Here is a 22,841-nt window from a genome sequence, read left to right as displayed (position 1 = left end):
TCCCAATTCTTCTACTACAGCAAACCTAAGTAGATCCATGATTCTTACCTCATAGGGTCATAGTGTAAAAGTTTCAAATTTTTTTTAAAAATTAAAATAACATTGAAAATGAAACAATAGTAAGTTCATTCATAATTCATGTCAAAAACAACATTACAAGCTACAATTGTCCACGACAAAGTTTCATATTTGAAAACGTAGCATTTTCAATACAAGCAAAAATATCCTTCTCAACGTAAACAAGTAAACTATCGAACTCAAAAGATCAATGGCCTCCATATAAAACCACAAACAAGAGCATATTATGAGATGGATGAGAGGAGGTTCCGAACTCAAAAGACAAGGAAACCAGAGAGACCTCTAGCTTCTCCTACTACTAGCAAGCACACAAATCACATAAATAATTTTTTCATGGTCCTTGGAAGAGGAGGCCATTGGCAGTGAACCCTCCATCGACGCAGACAGTTTGGCCAGTTATGTAAGACGCTGCAGGGAAGCATAGAAATGCCACCAAGGCAGACACCTCTTTTGGCTCTCCAGTCCGTCCTAAAGGGCATCGAGAGTTGACAGCCTCCAAAAATTTTTGGTTACTCAGAAGCTGCAAGTAAGGAAGAGACCATAGAGAAGATGAATGCACATGTTACGTGTGGGGAAAGTTCGAGTTTAAATATGCAGTTATTGATTAACAGTTTAACAACATACATAATATGTTATTAGAAAATTTTAAAAACACGATCATATGGAAATTTTTGAAGGGATCTTACAGGCTCAGTGAGGGGAGTTCTGATGAACCAAGGTGCAACACTGTTGGTCCTTATGTTGTCTTTTGCCCACTCACATGCTAAGTTTTTTGCCAACTGGTTCATTGCTCCTGAAATAGAGTGCAGAGAAGAGTCACAACTTCAACTTGCAGAACACAATTATAATTCTATTTTAATTTTAAAATGCAAAAACTATGTGCAAAGGAAAAGACCTTTTGTGGCAGCATATATACTTCCACCCTCCCCAACTGATACAACGCCAGCAACAGAAGACAAAAAAATAATGTTACCAGCTCCTGAAGCTTTCAAAAGAGGATGCGCAAGTTGGGAAAAATGGTAAGCAGATTCAAGATTGGTACTCATAATATATGAGTAATCTTCAGTTGTGGTCTCGATTGCTGGTTTTTGTTCGACAGTTCCCACGTTGTTTATCTACAGCCAAAGTCCAAAAGTAGTTTAAAACATAAATGAAGGTTTTATGTTCATAAGTGGGAAACAAATACCACCCTTATTTAATCGGGCCGGACTTGTGCCGGGTTAGGGCTGATCCGGTCCATTTAACACCTCTACTTCCAACATTAGAAAGACAAATAACACTAAATATTGAGTTAGATAGTACAGTTACATATATATATCCCTGGAAATTTTTTACAGCCAATATATTTTGACCATGCCATAAATTATACAAAAATGCAAGGCTCAACCAGTTTTAACGGATAAGTGGAGCACACTTACAAGGATGTTAAGTTTGCCGTGAAATAGTGATGAGACCTTGTTTATAAGCTCCTCTCGTTGAGCTTTTGAGACCACATCACATACCGAACCAGTGACTTGATCAAAACCCTTCATTTTCCATTGGCTCAAGCAGTCGTTAAGCTGAACTTCATTACGAGAACAAGTATGTATAGTTGCACCTAGCCCCGCCAATTCCTCCACAATAGCATACCTAAACACAACACATATATGTAGTACTACTTTAAAAAAAAAAAAAAACACTTTCAGATTGCAAGCATAAAGGAAGAAAGCGCTAACCCAATTCCTTTGGTTCCACCAGTGACAAGAGCAGTCATTCCGTGAAGAGACCATCTACTATCTTTGCCATTGCTATTTGCCTGCGCCATCTATTGAGGCTGCTACTGATATTTCAAATTGGTTATATATATATTTATTCAGAAATTTGAAGAGAATATTGAAGATATATATTAAGTAGAAACTAGAGGAGACTTGTTAGTCTTGCACTGCTTTACACTTGTTTATAGGTCTAAAGAAGCACAATTAATGCTTCTCTTGTACACATCAAACCCACAACCACGCGCTTCAGATATTTGTGGAAAATTGTGTCGTAGAGTTGGAATTTAATCAAGCCTAGAAGTCATCGAATACAAAACAAAAGCAATAATTTGTTTTAAGAACCTATTTTTATTGAGAGGGACGATAATATACTAAACTCACATACATATTACACAAATACTAAGACTCGAATTCAGGATCTTGCATGAGAGAGCAATTACTCCAAACTACTATATTAGTAAGTTCTTTGCAAAATAAAAGAAATAATAAAGGAGAAGAAAGCTGAGGAAAAACAGAGGAAGTACTTGTGTACTAGATCTATGAGCAACAGGAGATAAAAACAATGTTACCAGCTCCTGAAGCTAAATAATGTTATCTTGGTTTCTCTCTCCTTACCAAAAAGACACAAAAAATTAAACCTTTTATAACTTGCTTGATGCGACCATATCAAACCCATTTAAGGGATGCCACCATGTCCAACAAAAATATCATCGATTTTAACTAATTAATAACAAATGGGCCTGGGAATTATACGAATTATTTAGTTGAGACAATAATAGAGCATTAAATAATAGGCCGGCTAAATTACATATAGCTAAATTACTTTTTTATTTTTTTAGTAGTCTAAAACCTACAAAAGATTTGCAGATATACTCCATTCAGGTTCCGACTAATATATAGCTAAACTACTTTTTTGTTTTTTAGTACAAGCGATAGTTTAAAACTATAGGGAATAAAAGATCAAGAGATTTGTAGATACACTCCATGATCTCCCACAAGTATTATTACACAGCCAATTGAGCACTTTTGAACATTGTATATTATATATTTGTAGTCTATAAATTGTATATTGGCTCAATACAACCGATATGATATGAACTTACAAGGATGTTAAGTTTTCCTTTAAACTGTGATGAAACTTCGTTTATTAGCTCCTGTCGTTGGGCTCTTGACGACCGATCACAGACTGAACCAGTTACTTGATGAAAACTGTTCGTACCACTTTGCAAAACCTAAGGGAAGGTGTCGTATAGTAGTGTAGCTCGGAAGTCCGAGTGTCGTTTCCACAGAGAGCGGTGTAAAGAAAATAACAGAGATGAAAAAGAACAAGTGTGATTGAGAAGTAGATTTATGCAAGATTTGATTTAAAGAAAATTCAATTGATTAAAACACTAAGGCATTGGGGTTCTACTTTTAACATAAGCATGCAACTCTTAATGATTTGATCCACTAAATATTTTCCAATGTAGTTGTTCAAAATAATTAAAGCTCTTTTTAATTTCCTTTAGAAGTATTCTAAGCATAACTTGTACCATTGGCAACAAACTATCAAAAAATAAACTTCATCAAAATTCTATTAATCTTTAGTAATTCTCTTCTCTTTTAAAAGCATGAAAGTTTTTACTACACAATGGGAAAAACATGATTGAACCCATGAAATAGATTATCAAACATTCATCAATTAATTAAAAAGAAAAATATAAATTCCATTTGAACAAAAACTACAAAATCACATTAAATCTTAAGTTTGGATCAAACTAATAAAAATTACATACTCATATTAAAAGCTTTCCCCCTAGCCTTAGCTAGGGAGTTAGTTCCCATAAAATAAAACTAAAACAGAAATTTAGAACTAGAAGAATTGGAGGAAGGAGAGAAAGCTCAAGAGTTGTGGAGCTTGGTGTGTGTTTTTGAAGCTTGAAGACTTCTCTATTTATAGGGCTAAGAGGGAGGAACATCATGATGAATTCCAACACCACCATTTCTATTCCAATACAATCCATAACTCCCACTTCATCTTGTCTAAGTTAGTGTGGTTGGAATCAATTCCATCCCATACTTCCATTGTTGAATTGTTTGCTTTCATCCCATACTTCTTAGTGGCTTTCATCCTCTTTTGGCATGGGTGTGGCACTTCATGCATTCTTTTCAATTCTTTAGATGCTGCACCTCAAGCTTTCTTCACATGGGTTTTCAAAGGTGTTCAATTATGGTTGCCCTTTTGCTGCCAACCCATGTGGGTTTTCTTTTGGTTGCTGGAAAAAACGATTCTTCTGAACCAGGCTTGGTATAGGAAGGCCTGAGGTTTCAATATGTATCCAATGGGGCTCAAATTTGGATATGTCATAATAGACACCCATTGGAACAACTTTTATGAAGAATGTATTCTCATCTGAGCAGTAGAAGTGAATGTTTTGGGCCTTGCAAGTTGACTTCCGGAAATGGACTGGAATTGGCTTCATTTCATTTCTTTCTTTTCTTTTTGCTTCACATGCATGCACATTCTTTCTCCTTAATAGCTCCAACATGCACCTATATAAAATCATGATATTAGAATGTAACAATTATTGCCCAATTGATAAGAGTTTGGGTGCCACTTAAAGGAGAGATAACCAAATAGAGAATTCAAATGAATTAGCATATCTTTCAATGAAGTGCAAATGGATTCTTAAAATGCAATGGAACATTCTAATTGGTGCAAAATTCATTAAAATAAAGTACTAACAAATATAGATTGGGGATAGAAATTGTAATAATTATGTGTTCATCAAAAACCCTTAGTCTTCCATTGAATATTCAAGCAGTCATTGAGCTGGTTTTGGTTCCGAATGCACCTAGCCCCGACAATTCCTCCACAATAGCATACCTAATCACAACAACACGTGTTATTTTTTATGAGAAAACACTCATGGAAATAAGCTAGCTAAGAAATTGAAAGAGAAGGGCTAACCCCATTCCTTTGGTTCCTCCAGTGACAAGAGCAGTCATTCCTTGAAGAGACCTTCTACGGCCGTCAAACTGACATCTGAGCGAAGGAAGAGTGCCTGCGAAGCTGTTGGACTCAAATAAGTAATGCTTTTCAAAGGCCTTAACTCCAATGCTGATATGAATGGTGTTCCAGAGCCTTTGTTGACTAGACAGACATATATATAGTCTAATGTGGGAACATGAACAAGTTCTTTGTTAGTACTTAAAGATGCATCAACAAATTCCACTGAGTCCCAAGAATTAGCTCCGAAGAGAATATCAAACTTTGGCAGCGTATTTAGGCCATCATAATCACCGTACACAAAACTTGTTCGGATCAAATATTTAGTACCCTTTATGATGTTTACTCTGTAACAGTTCTTGACCCCCCAGGAAAACTCCTGACATAGGCTGCTTGCTTTTGATGAGTAGCTTTGTACTGAGGGGCTATGCTTTTGCTTACACCAGTGGATATGAAGGCTGCATCTGAAATGTAGTCAATGCCTGTTGTTGGCTCAGAGTAGTTAGAATTTGTTGGCAGCCCACAGTCCAAGCTGATGAAGCCTAAGTTATCAGAGAGACATTAGCCAAATTGTTAGCGAACAATTTATGTTCAAAATGAATTATTTCAAGATTTTTGAACATCTCCATCATTCTCACAAATAGTTTCTCCTAGGAAAGTTGCAATCTTTGCTCGCAATGAATAATATAACTGAAATGTATGTACATATGATATATAAAAATTATTAGAGACGTAGTCAATTTGTTTCTGTCTGAGAAGGATTCTCTTGTTCAACTGAAAGAAGAACAGAAAAGGATTCTCTTGCAGGTTTATTTGTGTTTTGGCTATTCTCTGTCTCCAACTAAGAAATTTCTTGCAAGTATTTCATTTGGTATTGCAGATTCAATTATTAGCTTTGCCAAGTCAACACAAGAATTGCAAGTTGCATAAGTGGGTGTACCGGCCCTAGGTCAGAGATTTTATTCATCAAGCAAATGGAAATAAGACTAATCTTCGTGAAGGTAAGAGTGAAGCCAGCTAGGCGATTCTTCCATCGAGTAACATGTCGAGTAACATGTCTCAGTATAAGATGAAGCAAATTTGGCTAGTTGGTGGGCCACAAAATTACATGAACGAGGTTGGTGTTGCAAGAACACAAAGGCAAAATGACGTAACAACTCTTTTACTTTCCCTTTCCTAAGTTCAACCTGAGTTAGGCCTTAAGCAATGCAAATCAATCAGGGGAGCAAAAATATGGATTTTGTGGTGCTCGAAAGGCCAAGTTCTGCCATTCTGAGTATGAGAAGCCTTGTATACTTGTTTCACATATTTTAGGTCTTTCTCAATTGCTAATTTGTTAATTTGTTTTGAATTAGACGCTCTAAATCAATCATCTTATCAAGACCATTTTTGGCCAACTGCTACACCTCACCAATTGGATGGATACTTTAAATTTTGGGCAACATTCCTCTTCTACAAGTAGCAAACAGCTGCACCAAAAGGCCTAACAATATTTTAAAAAGGCTCTAAGCCTATTCTAAAAGGATATGGATCCATTTGACTTTTCACCATCCTGCGATATACCCTAAACCCTAAACGCAAGTAGGACAAGCCCAAATTGTTAGATTTTGGGTACAAAAGTAGCCCCAGTGCATGTATTGGTTAAGGGATAGTTTTAGGATTAGCTCTGGCGAAATTTGGGTCTGCATCCATTTTAGTCGGATCCAATTGGTGGAGCCAAGCAAGACACAATCCAAGCCCACCCGCCCCTTTTGCACGTGAGTTTGAATCTCATCCTTATACATTAGAGTAGTTTATAATATGACCATTGAGAGGAAGAAAAAAAGTTTGCACACCGTACAGAGCAAAGTTGAAGACGTAGCTCAAATCCATTAGTTAAATAAACTTCAAAGTTTGTTAAGCAAAATCAAAAGAGAATAATGTGCATACCACATTAAAAAAAAGACATATAATAACTTAATAATTGTTATATATTATTGAATTGAAGACAGAACATGGTTTCCAAGTAGAGCAGGCCCGTGTTTTATTCCATATTATTGAGTTAACTTAGACTCGTTTTCGTTGCCGTATCAATTTTTGTGTCTCTCATGGAGAACTTCTCTCGGACTGACTTCGACTTGGTGATGAAGGTGTAGCACAACATTTGCAGCAAGAGCCTTGTGGTGCAGGGGTGCAGCATACACAAGCAGGACATATGGTTTTTGCATCTGAAAAAAATCACATAAAACATTATTCTTAATTAATTATACATCAAAACCAAAATCTACAAATTAAATCTTATATGAAGAAAAACGATGTGAATTAATTGTTACCTCGAAAAGTGGATCGAGCTGCCTCAGAGGTCGAAATCGGAGACAGTACCATCGCAAGGATGAAGACGGTCACCAGAGCAGACCTCATTGAGTCACCTGCCATTGCTTGTATTATTAAGAAAAGATATAAGTTTGATGAGATGAAGATGGTAATTGAGATATAGCGAGGAGGGATATATTTATAGTGGAATGTGTTGCTTCAGTCGGAGGGAGTTGAATTTCTACAAGCATAGCCAACTAGCACTTGATTAAATGGTAATTATTTTCCCCAAGTTAGTTAGAGGAGTTCTCAAGAAAGAAAAGAAGCACAACTAAATCTTTTGTTGAATTTATTGAATCTCTTAATCGAACAAGCATGAGTGTAGATTGAACTTATTGAATCTTGACTTTTATTCATTTTATCCAAAAATCAATATTGACTTGGGAACTCCTTTAAATAGGAAAAGAGAATTCTAGGGATGCAAAAATTGACGAAGAAAAAAGAGCTCCGTTTTATGCTGACTGCTAGCCACCTAAATTGACAATATAGATCAGGTCAGGGCCATCTTTGGGATCTCCTTTTTTTTTTTTTTTTTAATAATTATTTTTATAAATCATTTATAATTAAAAAAATTTCCCTGATTTTCTTTTATCGATAAGACTAGTTTAGAGCATTATCCATTACTATTAGGCCATTACCCAAGTCTCTATTCTCCCCTTTGATTTTTTTTTTTTTTTACTTTGCCAAAGTTATTACTCATATAAAGAATATAACATTTTTACGTTTAATACTCGTATTATACACGTACGTACATAGTTTTCAATAATACATCCATTTTCTGTACACATCTTAGGCTATGTGATTTAAATTGAAACTGATCAGTTAATTAATTATTTGTTTGAATTATTTTTAAAATTCAAATATCATATAATGTTTTTGTCTGATTGAGTTTGTCCTTATCTGATACATGTTGGTCCTTATCTATTTAAACACAAGCCCTGGGTCTGTACAATTACATCAAATTCGCAAAGAACATTCATGATTCTTGTATAGCTTCAGAGATAAACACACAAATTTCGCCAGAAATCAAAGCCCTAGGACATTGCAATTTTGCAAGCCTCTATCTACAAGAACAGTAAGTTTTTAATTTATAGCCATATTTAATTTCATTATTCTATTTATTTTTTAATTTAATTGTTTAAATAAATTATTAGAATAATATTGATTGTTGTTCCTCCAACAAGTTTCACTCGAGAGAATGAGTTAGATTAAAGACAAACATTCCCACAAAAAAGAAGAAGAAAACATTGAACTCTCAGATTGATTTACTGTGAAATTTCTCTCTCTTCAATATCCACTTTAGATATGTTGAAACCAGCCAATGAATATTAATAAAGTATAAATTAATGCAACTAGGAGGGTACTTTTTGAAAAATAAAAATAAAAATAAACAGTATAGCCGAGCGGCGATACCTTTCAAATATAATATATTTAAATCGTATAGCCGAGCGGCTATACTATGGTATTTCCTTTTTTTTTAAAGTATGGCCGCGCGGCTTTACCACTTTAATTTTATTTGTTTTTAAATAGTATAGCCTGCAGGCTATACGTGTTTTGACACGTGGGCGCCTAAGAACTAGGCAGATCTTTTTTTAAACTATAAATAGTGTAGCCGGGCGGCTATACTCTCGCGTATTTTACAAAACCGTATAGCCGCTCTGCTCTACCCGGGTAATTGTTTTTTTAAAATAGTATACCCATGCGGCCATACTTGTTTTAAACGTAAGCGCCTAAGTGCTATGCGGGCCCTTTTTTTCCTATGAATAGTTAGCCGCCCGGCTATACTCGGGTTTTTAAAAAAAAAAGATAGTATAGCCGTTCGGCTATACCTGTTTTTCACACGCGGCAATATTGGTAGTTCTTCTTACCCATCTCTTTCTACTACACTTTGACCTCTAGGGCCACTGCTCCCAGTATTTTAAGTTATAAGTGCACAAGAACACAAGATATTGAGGTTAAAGAACACAAGAAAAGATGGATCCAGTGTATGCATAGTTGCACGTAGCACTGTCAATTCCTGCACAATAACATATTTTAACTGTGTGTGAGAAACCCCCTCCTTTTCCTAACTTTGGCAAAAAAAATCAAAAAAAGAAAAACAACTTTTACATTTTTTAGTGATGTTTTAGGAATATGAGCTGTGAAATTGATGTTTTAGTTTTAGGGCCACAAAGAAGAAAATTCATTTCTATAGAAAGCACTTTGAATACAATGGAATTAGTGTCTCCTACTAGTACACTACTACAGTCATCACTAGAATTTGGGAAAGAAACATTATGGTTTGTGCTCAACTTTCCAATTATATTCATGCTCCTTGGAAGAGGAGGCCATTGACAGTCAAACCTCCGTCGATGCAAATAGTCTGCCCAGTTATGTAAGAAGCTGCAGGGAGGCATAGAAATGACACCAACGCTGCCACCTCTTCCGGCTCTCCCGGCCGTCCTAACGGGGTTCGAGAGTTAATAGCCTTCAAATATTTTTCGTCACTGAGATACTGCATGCATGTAAAGAAGAGAGATTGATAAGTTTTAATGTACTTACTAAATAATGTGGTAGTACTCATATATCAGTCGTATTGTCAGAGAAAACTAAAATTCGGAGTAGACTCAAATTTGAATAAATGATGCGTCAATAAACATGAAAACTAAAAAATTTAGGATCCTACAGGTTCAGCCGTGAGAGTTTTGATGAACCAAGGTGCAACACTGTTGATCCTTATGTTATCTTTTCCCCACTCACAAGCCAAGGATTTTGCCAATTGATTTATTGCTCCTGAAACATATAATTTAAATAAATAAATAAAAGAGTCACAGCTTACACTTTAAATTTTGAAAGGAGATTTTCCTTTTTTTCTTTGTTAAAAGAAGGGGGGCAGTACCTTTAGTGGCAGCATATATACTTCCGACCTCCCCAATTGATACAACGCCAGCAACAGAAGACATGAAAACAATGTTACCAGCTCCTGAAGCTTTCAAAAGAGGATGTGCAAGTTGGGACAAATTGTAAGCTGATTCAAGATTGGTGCTCATAATAAATGAGTAATCTTCAGCTGTGCTCTCGATTGTTGGTTTTACTTCAGCAGTTCCCACATTATTTATCTACACCCAAATATATTTGCAAGAGGATGATCATTTTAGAACAACTCTTGGATATCATGATTTTCATATTTTAGATGTAGTTCTTAATAAAATAGTTTCGAGAAAGGAAAAAAAAACATATGTTGAGTATGATGGAGGTATGATGGAGAAGGGACGAGACTAGCTCACCATCCATTATACTCAACAAAAATCAATTAAGAAAAGCTGTATAATAATGGTCTTCCCTTGGGTACTGGCCAATTTTCTTAATAACATTATCTTGGTTTCTCATTACCAAAAAGACGAAAATTAAAGCCTTTCGACTGGGAAGGGAATTCGAATTTGGGTGCAAGGGAGCGGCTCACTGTCCTGGCCAACTGGCCTATAAATTGTTTGTTTTGGCTCACCAAATACAACTTATATGAAAGGAGTACTTACAAGGATGTTAAGTTTCCCGTTGAACTGTGATGAGACTTCGTTTATTAGCTCATGCCGTTGGGCTCTTGACACCAGATCACATACTGAACCAGTGATTTGATGAAAACCCTTCATCTTCCATTGACTCAAGCAGTCATTGAGCTGGTCTTCATTTCGAGAACAAGTATGTACAATTGCACCTAGCCCCGCCAATTCCTCCACAATAGCATGCCTATATATTATGCAATTATGATCCATACATAAAAAAAAGTGGGAAAGAGAGAAATTAATGTTCACTTAGTAGACTGTCTGATAACTTTAGATGTCTCATGCATGTTACAAGTTTTTCTTTTTGAGAAGAAAACACTGACGATCAGATTGAAAAAATAAGCTAGGAAATTGAAAGAGAAGGCTAACCCGAGCCCTTTCGTTCCTCCGGTGACAAGAGCAGTCATTCCATGAAGAGACCATCTACGATCTTTGCCATTGATATCTGCCTTAGCCATCATCTCTCTCTCCCTCTTCAATTCATCCACCCATCCGTTCACTTCTTATATAAGAAACAAGGCAATGTCAATACTGACTGCTTTTATGTGGCAAATTCCCAGTTTGCTTCTTCTTCTTTATTTTTTTTTGGGGTCAAATCCCAGTTTGCTTTTGCATTGGTAATTGACAGAAATAAGACATTTCAAAAGACAATTGAGACCATAATTAAGACATTTGAAACGACAACTTTGGACCATAAGACATTTCAAAAAACAATTGGGAACTTTATTAATCCGTTGATGTCATGTCACCTTGTTTTCACATAAAATTAAAGCATAAGCACTCGGGTATTAGATCAGAATCAGATGGTATTTATTTGACCTCAAAAAAGAATAGAAGAACAAAGAAAAAAGAGCTCAAGCGTGGCTCTCCTATTATGCAACAAATAATACAACTATTTCCAAGTCATGTTCTTTGGAAGAGGAATCCATGAATGCTAATTACTAATTAGTGATAAAACACCACATCACAATGTTGGTGTAAGTGGCTCGATACAAGCCATGATGTGTAAGTCCCACATCGAAGAATAAAACATTAATATATCGTTCAAATATATAGGTAGTCCACTCCTAATTGCACCAATGCCTTTTGTGATAAAATCTTACACCTAGAGGTTCATTGAGCCTTCTCCCTCCTAGATGATGAAGGTGGGGAGGGACAATATCGATGCATGATTTGAAAAAGTAATGGACTCCTACTAGGCTTGTTGCTACAATACATAAATTGAACCAGTGATTTGAAACCCCTTCTCTCCCATTGGCTAAAGCAGTAGTATGTATAGTTCTGCCTAGCCCTCCCAATTCTTCTACTAATATTCTTAAGATTTTGCATAAATTGGTGAAATTAAATATGTACCCAGAGTTCTAAAACAGAGGAAAACAGGGGAATAATTTAAGGAAACGTTGCATTTCATGCATACGTAAATTGAAAAGATTAATGGTCTTGTGCATGGGATTGCATTGCCCCCACAATATTTTCTTTTAACGCAAAAAGGATATCCAGAATACCTAACTACTACGTAAAAATATCATGCATTTTCAATATTTCATATAAAACAAGATAATGAAATAAAATTAAAAATTGATTTATTTTGGCTGATGAACACATGACTCCATTGTCCAAGATATACTACTGTACTAGTGTTGTAGCTAGCATGAAATGCAAGGCATGTCTTAAATATTCAAACTCTAGTTTACAAATCAAAATAAATTCAAGTACAAACAGATCTGCTCAGAGGCAGATAGCCTCACTCTCACTCACCCCCTGGTTCCGATAGATATTCTTGGCGCCCCTACTCTTATCTGAAATTGTTCGCTCAAACCAAAATTTGCCATGAGAAGACAAACATGAGTAAGAACCATTTGCTAATTTGAGTGTTTATTCAAACCATTTGTTGTAGTTATTACCTGAGAAAGGACCCTTAAAATGACATCCATCCACTCCAATGATGGGTCTGCAACCAGCCACATAAAGTCTCTGCAAGTGTAGAGGAGGCTCCACCCTTATCTTCATTGTGCTTCCTGTTGTAAAATTGGCTCACATTTAGTATGCAAGTGAAGGAGGAAGCGACCGGCCGCAAGGGAAAAGTGACCGGTCGTTTTGAAGCAGATTCGAGGTCTGAAGAAGAAGCTGGAGCTCGCGGCAGGCGACCGGTCGCCAGGTAGTTGCGACCGGTTGCTTTTAGACAGATTGCAAAGTGACCGGTCGCCAGGAACGTGCAACCGGTCGCCAGACGTGCTGTGTCGTTTTTCCATGCGTTTTTCAAGGTGTCTTCACATGTGATTGGTTCCCTACCTAATCCCTCGGGCCTCTAAGGTGTGTTATGGGTTCTAGGAAGTCTAGCAATGTGCTGGAAAAGCTGGAGCACCATTGAATAAGGATTGTTGACTTGTTTCAAAGAGTACCTACCCTATAGCTCTAGATAGGGTGGCTAAAGTTGCAGCTATCAATTCCTAGCCTTTGGTCTGCCCAAGTTGTGGTCCATGTTAGGTAACCAAGGGCAGAACGTGGGAGGAATGAAGGAGTCTCTTCTGAAGTCCAAAGGCTTGTGTATTAAAGGGAAGAGGAAGCAAGACAACATGTGTGGTTTTACTTCTCAAGGAGTGGACAAGTAGTTGGGAGCTAGTGTGTCCAAGAGTGGTTTAACTCACCAAGAGAGGAAGAGAGAGAGGGCAATCAGTTCAAGATAGGAGCTGAGTTGGGTCTTGAGAGTCTAGACACCAAGGAGGGAAACACCAAGGGTTGTGAGAGTGTTTACAAGTGCATCAAAATGTTGAGCAAGGGGTGAGAGAGAAAAGAGAGCTTGGGAGATAATAGAGTTCTAAGGGGGTTTTTGTGTAAACCAAAGTTGTAACTTATTCTTTCATTAGTGAATTTCTCAAGGGGATCACCAAGAGGATGTAGGCAATTGTTAAACCTCTAAAATACTTGTGTCACTTTGTGCTTGGTTGGTTTCTCAAGTGTGTGTGTGTGTGATTCATCCATCATTGTGTGTGTCACAAAGTCCATCAACAACAAGATCATTAGGGGAGTGAGTGAAAGTGTTTATCCATTTTCACAACACTTCCAACATTTGTTTTTTCAGAAAATCCACCGTTCTCTCTCTCCTTCACCAAGCCCCCAGCATGATGGCAGTGTTGATTCCGGAGCCTAGCTCGAGGATTTTGGGTGGTCAGCGATGCCAGTCCAAGAAAAAACTATTTCAAGAAAAAAACTACATAAAACGCCCTAAACTATAGGGTCATTTTCAAGTTCATACCCAACTTTAGAGACATCTACGAGTACATACTCAAACTCTCGGAAACCCTACAATTTACCCACTTCGTTAGCCAAACCGTTAGCTAATCTGTTAAATGCTGATGTGACATTTGTGGGACCTATTTTTTAATTGACGTGGACTCCACATAAGAAATAAAAAATTTAAAAAAAAAACTAAAAAACGGAAAGAAAAAAAAAAACTCATCTTCTCTGCAGCCCCACCTTCTTCCCCAGAGAAAAAAGCAATAAAGATAGCCCCACCCCCCTCCACTAGTCTCTCTGATATCCCCCTCCCTTCCAACCCAACCTCCAACCCACCCTCCCCACATCATCGTCCTTTACGAAAAAAACTGGTGCCACCCTCCCCGATCAATTTCTCACCACACCCAGATGCTGACGCCGTCGCGAACCCGAGCCTCACAACAACATCTAGCACCGTCGCGAACCTTCGATCTGCAAAACCCAAGTGGTTTGGTCGTCGTCAACCTTGAAAACTAAGCGACGTTGTCGCGAACCGATATGTTGAATCTGCCATACGTCTTTGAAGATGCGATGATGCTCAGATCTCCTCCTCATATCTATTGGCTCGGGCTCTAGTATTGGTTGGGGCTAGGAGGAGAGGACTGATCAGGGGGACTAGGAAGGGGTGGGTGAGGTTGTGGTGGGGTTGGCTGGGTGGGAAAGAGACAGTGAGAGATTTTTTGTTTTGAATTTTGAATTTTAATTTAATTATTTAATATAATTGACCTCTTTTTAATATTTGAGTATGTACTTGTAAATATCTCTAAAATTGCGTATGAACTTGAAAATGACCTATAATTTGGGGGGTTTTATGTAGTTTTTCCTTATTTCAATTAAACAAATGGGTCCCATGTGTGCCATTTTTAAAGTAATGGCAGCTACTTGTTGCCATTTCTATTATTTGATAAACTATGTAAAAATAATAATAATAATTAAGTGTGAAGAAGAAGTAATTGTAAAATTATTGTGGAGAAAGTAACCTAATGCAATATAACAAATTTGGTGTTCTTTCATGATCTCGGAAGCACTGGTGATGTCTGGAGACTTATTGATCATCTAATTTTCAACTCTGAGTAAACTGAGTTTGTCATTGTAATTTTTTTTTATAGGAAATTAGTTAAATACCCATTCCTAGACATTAAACTATAAAAATACCATATACTATTTAATGTATATAAACACACCCAAAATAAACCCAAAAATCAACAGCTGTATATTTTTTAATTTAATTATTAAGATGAAATACCTTTATTACCCTTTTAACATAAAATTGGAATTCTAATCAACACCATATCAGAACTCATTTCAACGACCTCCGGTCTCTCATCTTCATCTTCAACCCCAATTTTCAGTTTTTGTTCTTCCACCTCAGTTTTTGTTCAACCTCATCATTCTAAGCTTCGTTGGAGGGCTCGCCTGGGCCACCGACAATAATGCGCTGGAGAGGGCCTTTTCTCTGTTCGGTGAGATCATCGAATCGAAAGGCCGTTTGACGCATGTTCTCTCTCTGCTACTTGATCTTCTGTTTCTCTATGTTACTTGATCTTTCTCTCCCAAAGATTGATGTTCAATTGATTCCTTTTCATTTTTGTTTATTATTGTATATTTGTTTGATTATACTCCGGCGTTTTGGTTTTGATGGACGGATCTAATTTGATTTGGTTTCTTTTTGTGTTTCCAGATCAATGAATGTGAGACCAGGAGGTCCAGGGGCTTCAGCTTTGGCTTCGTCACCTTCAACAACGAGAAGGCCATAAGGGACGCGATTGAAGGCATGAACAATCAAAACCTCGACGGCCGTAACATCATCATCAACGAGGCCCAGTCTTGTGGAAGTGGCGATGGTGGTAATGGAGGTTACAGCTGCGGAGGTGGCTGTTGTGATTTTTAGACAACCTGAAAAATGGAGATTATAAAGATTAGTCTAAACACAAATTATACTCGCAAGTGCACAAAGTCAAACGTAATATAGTATGGCAAATACGAGGTCAAACTTCCAATTAGTCTAACCTAATTTACTTCACAAAATACTTTAACTACTCTAATTATATAAACAAGAAATTAAACATGTAGCATACTCACGTAAACACAAAAGGGGTTTTTGAAAGAATGATTTAATTACCAACGAAATTAAAAGACAAAACAAGTAGAAAGTCACGAAACACAAGGATGAGAAATTCAAATTGATAGAAGCACTAGGACAATGAATTCACCACTAGTAATCCGATCTAGCCTCTTATTCACCTACCTATTTACTAACCATTTGATGTCGCCGCTTAGTTTTCATTTTTCATGAATTACCTATGGTATTTAGGCTAACTCGTATATTCCTACATGCAATTCGCCTATGATATTTAGGTCAAATATCAACACATAGAAACTCATTAAGATTAGTGAAAACCTCGAACAAGCATGTAAACCCTAGGAGTATGGTATTTACCCTAGACGAATTACAAATCCTAATCACAAGAAGCAAGCCTCAAATTAAGTATGGTATTTACTCTAATTTGCATCCGATTAACTCAATTAAAAGTCTAGATGGTGATCAAGCATCAAGATAATCAACCAAGTTATTAAGCACAATGATTAAGACTCCAACATCAAACGGCAATCAATAGATAGGTAAAATAAGAAAACTAGATTATCATACTAGGGCTACATCATGCCCTAGCAAAGAAAATTAGTTACACATAATCATAGAATTCGACATAAACAAAAACATAAGGAAGAAACAATAAAACTTAGCCAATTGTGGTACTCTTCCGGCATCTCCAATTTCTCCTAGTCTTTGCGTCCTCCATAAGGAGTTGTTTCTCATGCTTAAATAAAACACCACACGTCTATTCCTACCCTCACTGGGCTTTTACAGCAGCCCAAAAATAAAGAAAAACCTAATTAAAACATAAATCCAAAATGGGTAAGTAATTGACTCATCTTCCTACTTGGACTGGGATAACACATCAGTTACTTTGCACGCACGTTTGGGATTGTTCCTCCTCCAAGAAAATTTGGTAAAAATATGTAAATTGTATATTTTTGTCTTATCTTTCCATCCACATATCACACACCTTGAGGAAAAATCAGGAAAGTATTCAAATAGTCATTCTTCCACAACAGCACAATTTTGACGGGATTGCATCTTATGCTGACTTAACTTCAAAGACTGCTCTCATTGGCTGCTCCGAAAATTCTAGAAAAATTCCACAATCATCTTCAAGATCTTAGCTTTCATCTCCAACTGGTCTCGTACTAAAACTCCACCAAAAAGTCGTATTTCCGTTGAAAACCAATTACTTGCTCTGGAAAACTGAAAATTGAGAAAATAAAGTAATAAGTCCTTTTTAAATCAAATTCTCCTACAAAAACTAAGTATAAAGAGTACATAAATATGTAATTTTATGGACTTATCAGTGGCGGCGAAGCATTGCCTATTTGATTTGATTTTTCTCTTTTTCTCTATCTCTGGTTTAAATGTGGAAAATGGATTTAAAACCAAACCAATTTCTCTTTTTCTCTTTCTGTGTTTTGAAACCAAACCAATTTCTCATTTGAAGCAATAAGTTTCTAGAATCTGTTATACACATGAACTTATTTGATGACTACAAAGACCTATATTAATTTCTTGGATGATCAAATTGACTATTTTTGGTATGAAATGCTTGCTAAATATGCATTTCTAACCCGAGTGTAGCGCAATGCGCTGCGACTTAGCCCACAGAGCTTACTATTAATGAAAAACAAGATATCCTCTTTTTATTTTCCTCTATTGATCTACTATATGGAGTTTCTTTGCTTTTTATGCCCTGTTGAATTATGAATATGGATTTCTTAGTTCAATTTAGAAAATCTATGTTATTCTCTTATTGGTTCAACATATATCTATTGAAATTTTGACGCGAGGAGTGAATGGTTTCATATTATCCCTGTAGTTTGTAGTGAAACAGCAGGCTATTCAAATTCTATATACTATTTCACCTTATCAGTTATGCACTTTGGGCTTATGATTGTTATTTGTGTTGTTCCAATTATTCTATTATGCTTAATTATTTTGTTCTTATTTCTTGTTGTTAGATTTGGTGAACAACCTTGGTACCATTGCAAGGGTGGCACCAAGGAATTTATGGAAGCCTTGGCTACTGTTGCTTATCTTGTTGCAGATAAGGTCATTGTTACCACCAAGCACAATGATGATGAGAAGTATGTGTGGGAGCCACTCTGATTCAATGTTTATGGTATGTGGAGTGATGAAGGATCAATTGATTATGCAAATGAAATGATGTAGTTGATTTTGAGTGGTATGGAGTTGTAAACTTTTATCGTACCTATTATGCAAATGAAATGATGTAGTTGTTAACTTCCAGTAAGTGGTATGAACAGCTGTTATACTGTTCATACCATGCAACTGTGTTGATTTCTATGACATAGTATTAACAGTGTACTTCTATGAGATAGTATTAACAGATTTTCAGTAACGAAGCATGCTTTATATTTTGCTCTATATATAGCTGTGCACTTGAAGTTTATGATATGCAGAATGTGATTTTTACTTGGAATATAGTTCTATGACATAGTATTAACAGTGTACTTTTTTTTTTTCTTGTAGAGGTATTTTCTTTTGCCTTTGCGATTGTATCTGGTGAAACTGTAGCCAATTGGAGGTGGTTTCTACAAAGGATATCGGATGTCTTGCTGAGCTTTTTTGTATGAAATGTTATTAACAATGTTTTTTGTATGAAATGGTATTAACGATGTTTTTTGTATGGAATGTTATTAATAACGTTTTTTTTTTATGAAATGGTATTAACAATATTTTTCTATGAAATGGTATTAACAGTGTACTTGTATGACATGGTATTAACAATGTACTTCTATGACATGGTTTGCAGAGATTCGGGGAAAAGGAAGGGTCGTGAGGATATGCCCTTGGTTTTGGTGTTTTTTTTTTATACTTAAGTTTGGGTTTTTTTAAAAAAATCTGGGCTGGGCTTGTTTTGGGTTTTTTTTTTTTTTGTGTTTTTTTTATTGGACTTCTTTTAAGTTAGTTAGTGGCAGTCACGTAATTTATAGGAAATTCAACACTCATTTTGTAAGTAGTAAATGATTTTTGGGTATGTTTCTAAAGTGCATTCCATGTAGGGTTTTTTTTTTTAATTTCAGCCCATATTTTGGGTATATTACTAAAGCTCCCAATTTTTTATTGCTCACTGTCTTGCTGGATTTCTTTGTCCATATTTTGTTTGCAAGAACCTCCATTATGGGTGTATTCTTCTTGTAAATCTCTTGCGTTTACCCCTATTTTAATGAAATTCTGCTTGCTCTAAAAAAACAAACTCTGCAAATGTAGAATCAAATCAACAATGCGTGCATAGATGAGTTTTTTTTACTTTTTTTGGGTGCAAGTACATATATTTGATAGTATAGAGGTGAGAGGAAATGATGATACTTGATACGTAGATTTCTTTGGACCAAAAATGGCTTGGGAAGACTCATTGATTGGTGAATTGGCACAGAGAAACTGCTAGTGCGAGATTAGGTCCCTAATAATCTATTTTTGGACCAAGACATGTTCATGATCATGAACATTCGAACAAGAACTTCGTTGAAGAAAGATAGAGCCCAGATGGTGTCCATCAAAGTTGGGATGGGCTGGACCAGACATCTTTCCACTTTTGGTTCCATGCCGAAGACTTTTGCTAGATTTAAAAAATAAAAAAGTTTGAGAGAGATTTTGAGTTTTATTAGATGAACGAGTTATGCTGGCCTGGCCAATGTTGATGATGGTACAATAATTGTACAAAAACGTACGAAAATTAAAAATTAGGTACCATACCATTACAGCAAATGATCATTAATCTTACCATTTAGTCGTTTATTAAAACATTGATGCCACCTTATTTTTACATAAAATTACAGCATGCACACTCACTTTATTAGATGAATCAGTTGGTTTTTATATGACCTCAGATATCTATCCTATTCCTACTAGTAGATGTATATATATATATATATATATGCATGCACAGAACCTTTTCCAAGTCATGTTCCTTGGAAGAGGAGGCCATTGACAGTCACCCCACCATCGATGGAAATAGTTTGGCCAGTTATGTAAGAGGCCGCCGGTAGGCACAGAAATGCTACCAAGGAAGACACCTCTTCTGGCTCTCCTGGGCGTCCTAACGGGGTTCGAGACTTGATGATCTTCAAAGATTTTTCGTTGCCAAGAAACTGCATGTTTAGAAAACAGAATAGGACACATATATTAGTAGCTGCTAAATTCCAAGCTTGTAAAGTATATATAAACATGGTGGTCAAGCTCTCCAACAAAGAGACTCGAGGTACCAATTATTATCCCAACTTTTGAGTACCAACTCACGTGTGACACAAACAATGAGCTCACATATAAATAAATAAAGTACTGTCAAATTAATTTGGATAATAATTGGTACTTTTGTTTCTACTCGTGCCTTCGGGGCCTAAGCATGAATTAGCAATGTTGCAGTGCCTTTTCTTTCCTTCTATTTACTTTTGATTCCACTTAGAGCATGCTTAATTTGGTGTCCCCACTTTATTAACATGAAACTGATCATGATATTAAAAATAAAAAATTTTAAAAAAACCCATCACAATGCTAACTAGTTAGAAATACATAAAAACAAGCAAATGATCTGGATATGATCATCTTACATGGTCAGCGAGGGGAGTTGTGATGAACCAAGGCGCAACACTGTTAGTTCTTATGTTATCTTTTGCCCACTCACATGCCAAGTTTTTGGCTAATTGATTTATTGCTCCTGAAACACAAAACATAAACGCTTCAATTGCAGAACACAAAGTTTCTTGTGTGTTTATATATATATATATATATATATATATATATGAGCGCGTAAGGAAATTAAAAGGCACCTTTAGCGGCAGAATATATAGTTCCAACTTCCAGTGAAACCACACCAGCAACAGAAGACAGAAAAACAATGTTGCCGGCTCCTGAAGCTTTGAGCAGAGGATGTGCAAGTTGGCACATGTGATAAGCAGATTCAAGATTGGTACTCATAAGAAATGTGTAATCTTCAGCTGTGAACTCCGTCGTTGGTTTTGTTATGTTTGTTCCCACATTGTTTATCTACAAAAATGCAGTAAATATGCAGTGAAGTGACTCTAAATTACAAGAAAATGGGACTTAGAAGGACTTGAACACATAGGGAGGCATTGTTTATTAGCTACTCCCATTGGTCCTTGCATTCTACCTCATTTCTCCCATGCATATTTTTAACTAAAACCGTGAAAACGAAAACACTTACCAAACGAGCCCTAATTAAACTTTTTGCTAATAAGATTTTGATCTAGCTACACAGTCTTCCCTTTGTTGAAAGGGGTCTTGAAATCAAATTTAATGGACGAGAAGATAACCGTTTATCGATTTTAACTATCCTCAAATTTTCCAAGTTAATTCTACTCGAACTAGAGAATCTATTCCATGACATCTTGTCTGCTACAAAAGCTAATACCAGTTCAATTTTCTCTGTGACAAAAAATCCTTAATAAAACAGTAAGTAAGCAAAAAAGTGATTTTTTGTACTTAGAATTTCATCAAATTGTCCTGTACTTACAAGGATGTTAAGTTTCCCATCAAACAGGGATGAAAGCTTGTTTATAAGCTCCTCTCTTTGGGATTTTGACACCACATCACACACTGAACCAGTGACCTTGAAACCTTTCTTCTCCCATTGACTCAAGCAGTCATTGAGGTCAACTTCATTCCGAGCACAAGTATGAATAGTTGCACCAAACCCTGCCAATTCTTCCACTATAGCATGCCTAATTACATTAACAATTTAACATAAAGTATTAAAACTAATTGGTACCCATAATTTATTTTTATTTATACATATAATAAATAAAAAAAGGAAGAAGAAAAACAGGGGAGAATTTGGAGAAGTAAAGAAAATGTTGCAGCACATGAAAATTGAAAAGATTAATTAATGGTCTTTTTCCAAATGGAAAGCATAATAAGAAATTAATGAGGACGAAGAGAAAGCTAAGTAAACTAACCCAATCCCTTTCGTTCCACCAGTAACAAGAGCAGTCAATCCCTGAAGAGACCATCTCCTCTCTCTGCTACTCATATCTGATCTCTCTCTCTCTCTCTCTCTCTCTCTCTCATCTATTAATGGGTTTTTATAGTTGTATTATCAGTATTTGGTGGCCAGGACAAGCGGTGTACTACGTGGCAGCTGATGGTGCAGCAACTTGCTTCTTTTGTTGGTCTGGAATGCTGGTATTTCTAGTGGACTGACATGTATATCTATGATTAAATTATTATTTGTCCAAAAACCAGCTCTGCATATATGGAATCTCCTTGTACATTAATTTTTTAACATTTTTTGGTGCAAGCACAAATATTTTGATAGCATAGCGATTTTGGAAAGAGAACGAATCTGCATACCTTTTAAATCTTTTAATTTCTCATGAACTAATTAATGCAGCTCGTGGACCGGATTGGGTTTGTGCAGACATGGGCCAAAGCCCGAACAAATCCATAGCTAAAGTTTGACAAGTCTGGCCCATTTTTTAGTTAAGTAGGGCTTAGGCTAATAGTTTCCAATCTAGACATGGCCCGTTTGAACCCGAATGTCCTAGTCCTGGCTAGGCAATGAAATCCAATTCCAACCCGCAATGATGTGTAGGTGTGTGGAAAGGGTCTATGCACCTGGGAGTTTTATACTTGTCATGACTATCGCCCAACAATCTTGACTGCAGAGCTGCTGGCCCGATTTGATAATGAATGCACTCCACTGCAATTAAATTGGGACAGCAGCTGTGCAGTCACAGAATATTAATATTTTCAATAGC

General features: G+C 36.3%; 3 protein-coding genes across 3 annotated transcripts; all 3 read right to left on the bottom strand.

Annotated features, from left to right (window-relative positions):
• Positions 1-215: 215 nt before the first annotated feature.
• On the bottom strand, positions 216-1,952 carry LOC110773471 (tropinone reductase homolog At5g06060-like). The gene is made up of 5 exons (XM_088255459.1): positions 1,794-1,952; positions 1,497-1,707; positions 974-1,193; positions 765-871; positions 216-598 (listed from the first exon to the last, which is right to left on the bottom strand). Exons 1-5 carry the CDS (start codon positions 1,880-1,882, stop codon positions 410-412), a joined length of 816 nt encoding a protein of 271 aa, XP_088111585.1. The 5' UTR covers positions 1,883-1,952; the 3' UTR covers positions 216-409.
• A 7,365-nt stretch (positions 1,953-9,317) lies between these two features.
• On the bottom strand, positions 9,318-12,917 carry LOC110757069 (tropinone reductase homolog At2g29330-like). The gene is made up of 6 exons (XM_088255456.1): positions 12,620-12,917; positions 11,085-11,217; positions 10,689-10,899; positions 10,052-10,271; positions 9,839-9,945; positions 9,318-9,667 (listed from the first exon to the last, which is right to left on the bottom strand). Exons 1-6 carry the CDS (start codon positions 12,723-12,725, stop codon positions 9,479-9,481), a joined length of 966 nt encoding a protein of 321 aa, XP_088111582.1. The 5' UTR covers positions 12,726-12,917; the 3' UTR covers positions 9,318-9,478.
• A 6,863-nt stretch (positions 12,918-19,780) lies between these two features.
• LOC110757070 (tropinone reductase homolog At1g07440-like) lies at positions 19,781-22,234 on the bottom strand. Its single transcript, XM_021958598.2, has 5 exons — positions 22,041-22,234; positions 21,599-21,806; positions 20,895-21,111; positions 20,676-20,782; positions 19,781-20,216 (listed from the first exon to the last, which is right to left on the bottom strand). Exons 1-5 carry the CDS (start codon positions 22,112-22,114, stop codon positions 20,028-20,030), a joined length of 795 nt encoding a protein of 264 aa, XP_021814290.1. The 5' UTR covers positions 22,115-22,234; the 3' UTR covers positions 19,781-20,027.
• Between the last annotated feature and the right edge of the window lie 607 nt (positions 22,235-22,841).

The sequence above is a fragment of the Prunus avium genome, chromosome 6 (genome assembly GCF_965620075.1).
Source record: "Prunus avium chromosome 6, drPruAviu1.hap1.1, whole genome shotgun sequence".
Classification (NCBI taxonomy): Eukaryota; Viridiplantae; Streptophyta; class Magnoliopsida; order Rosales; family Rosaceae; genus Prunus; species Prunus avium.
Note: the sequence above shows the minus strand (reverse complement) of the source record. Positions and strands in the feature narration are given on the sequence as shown.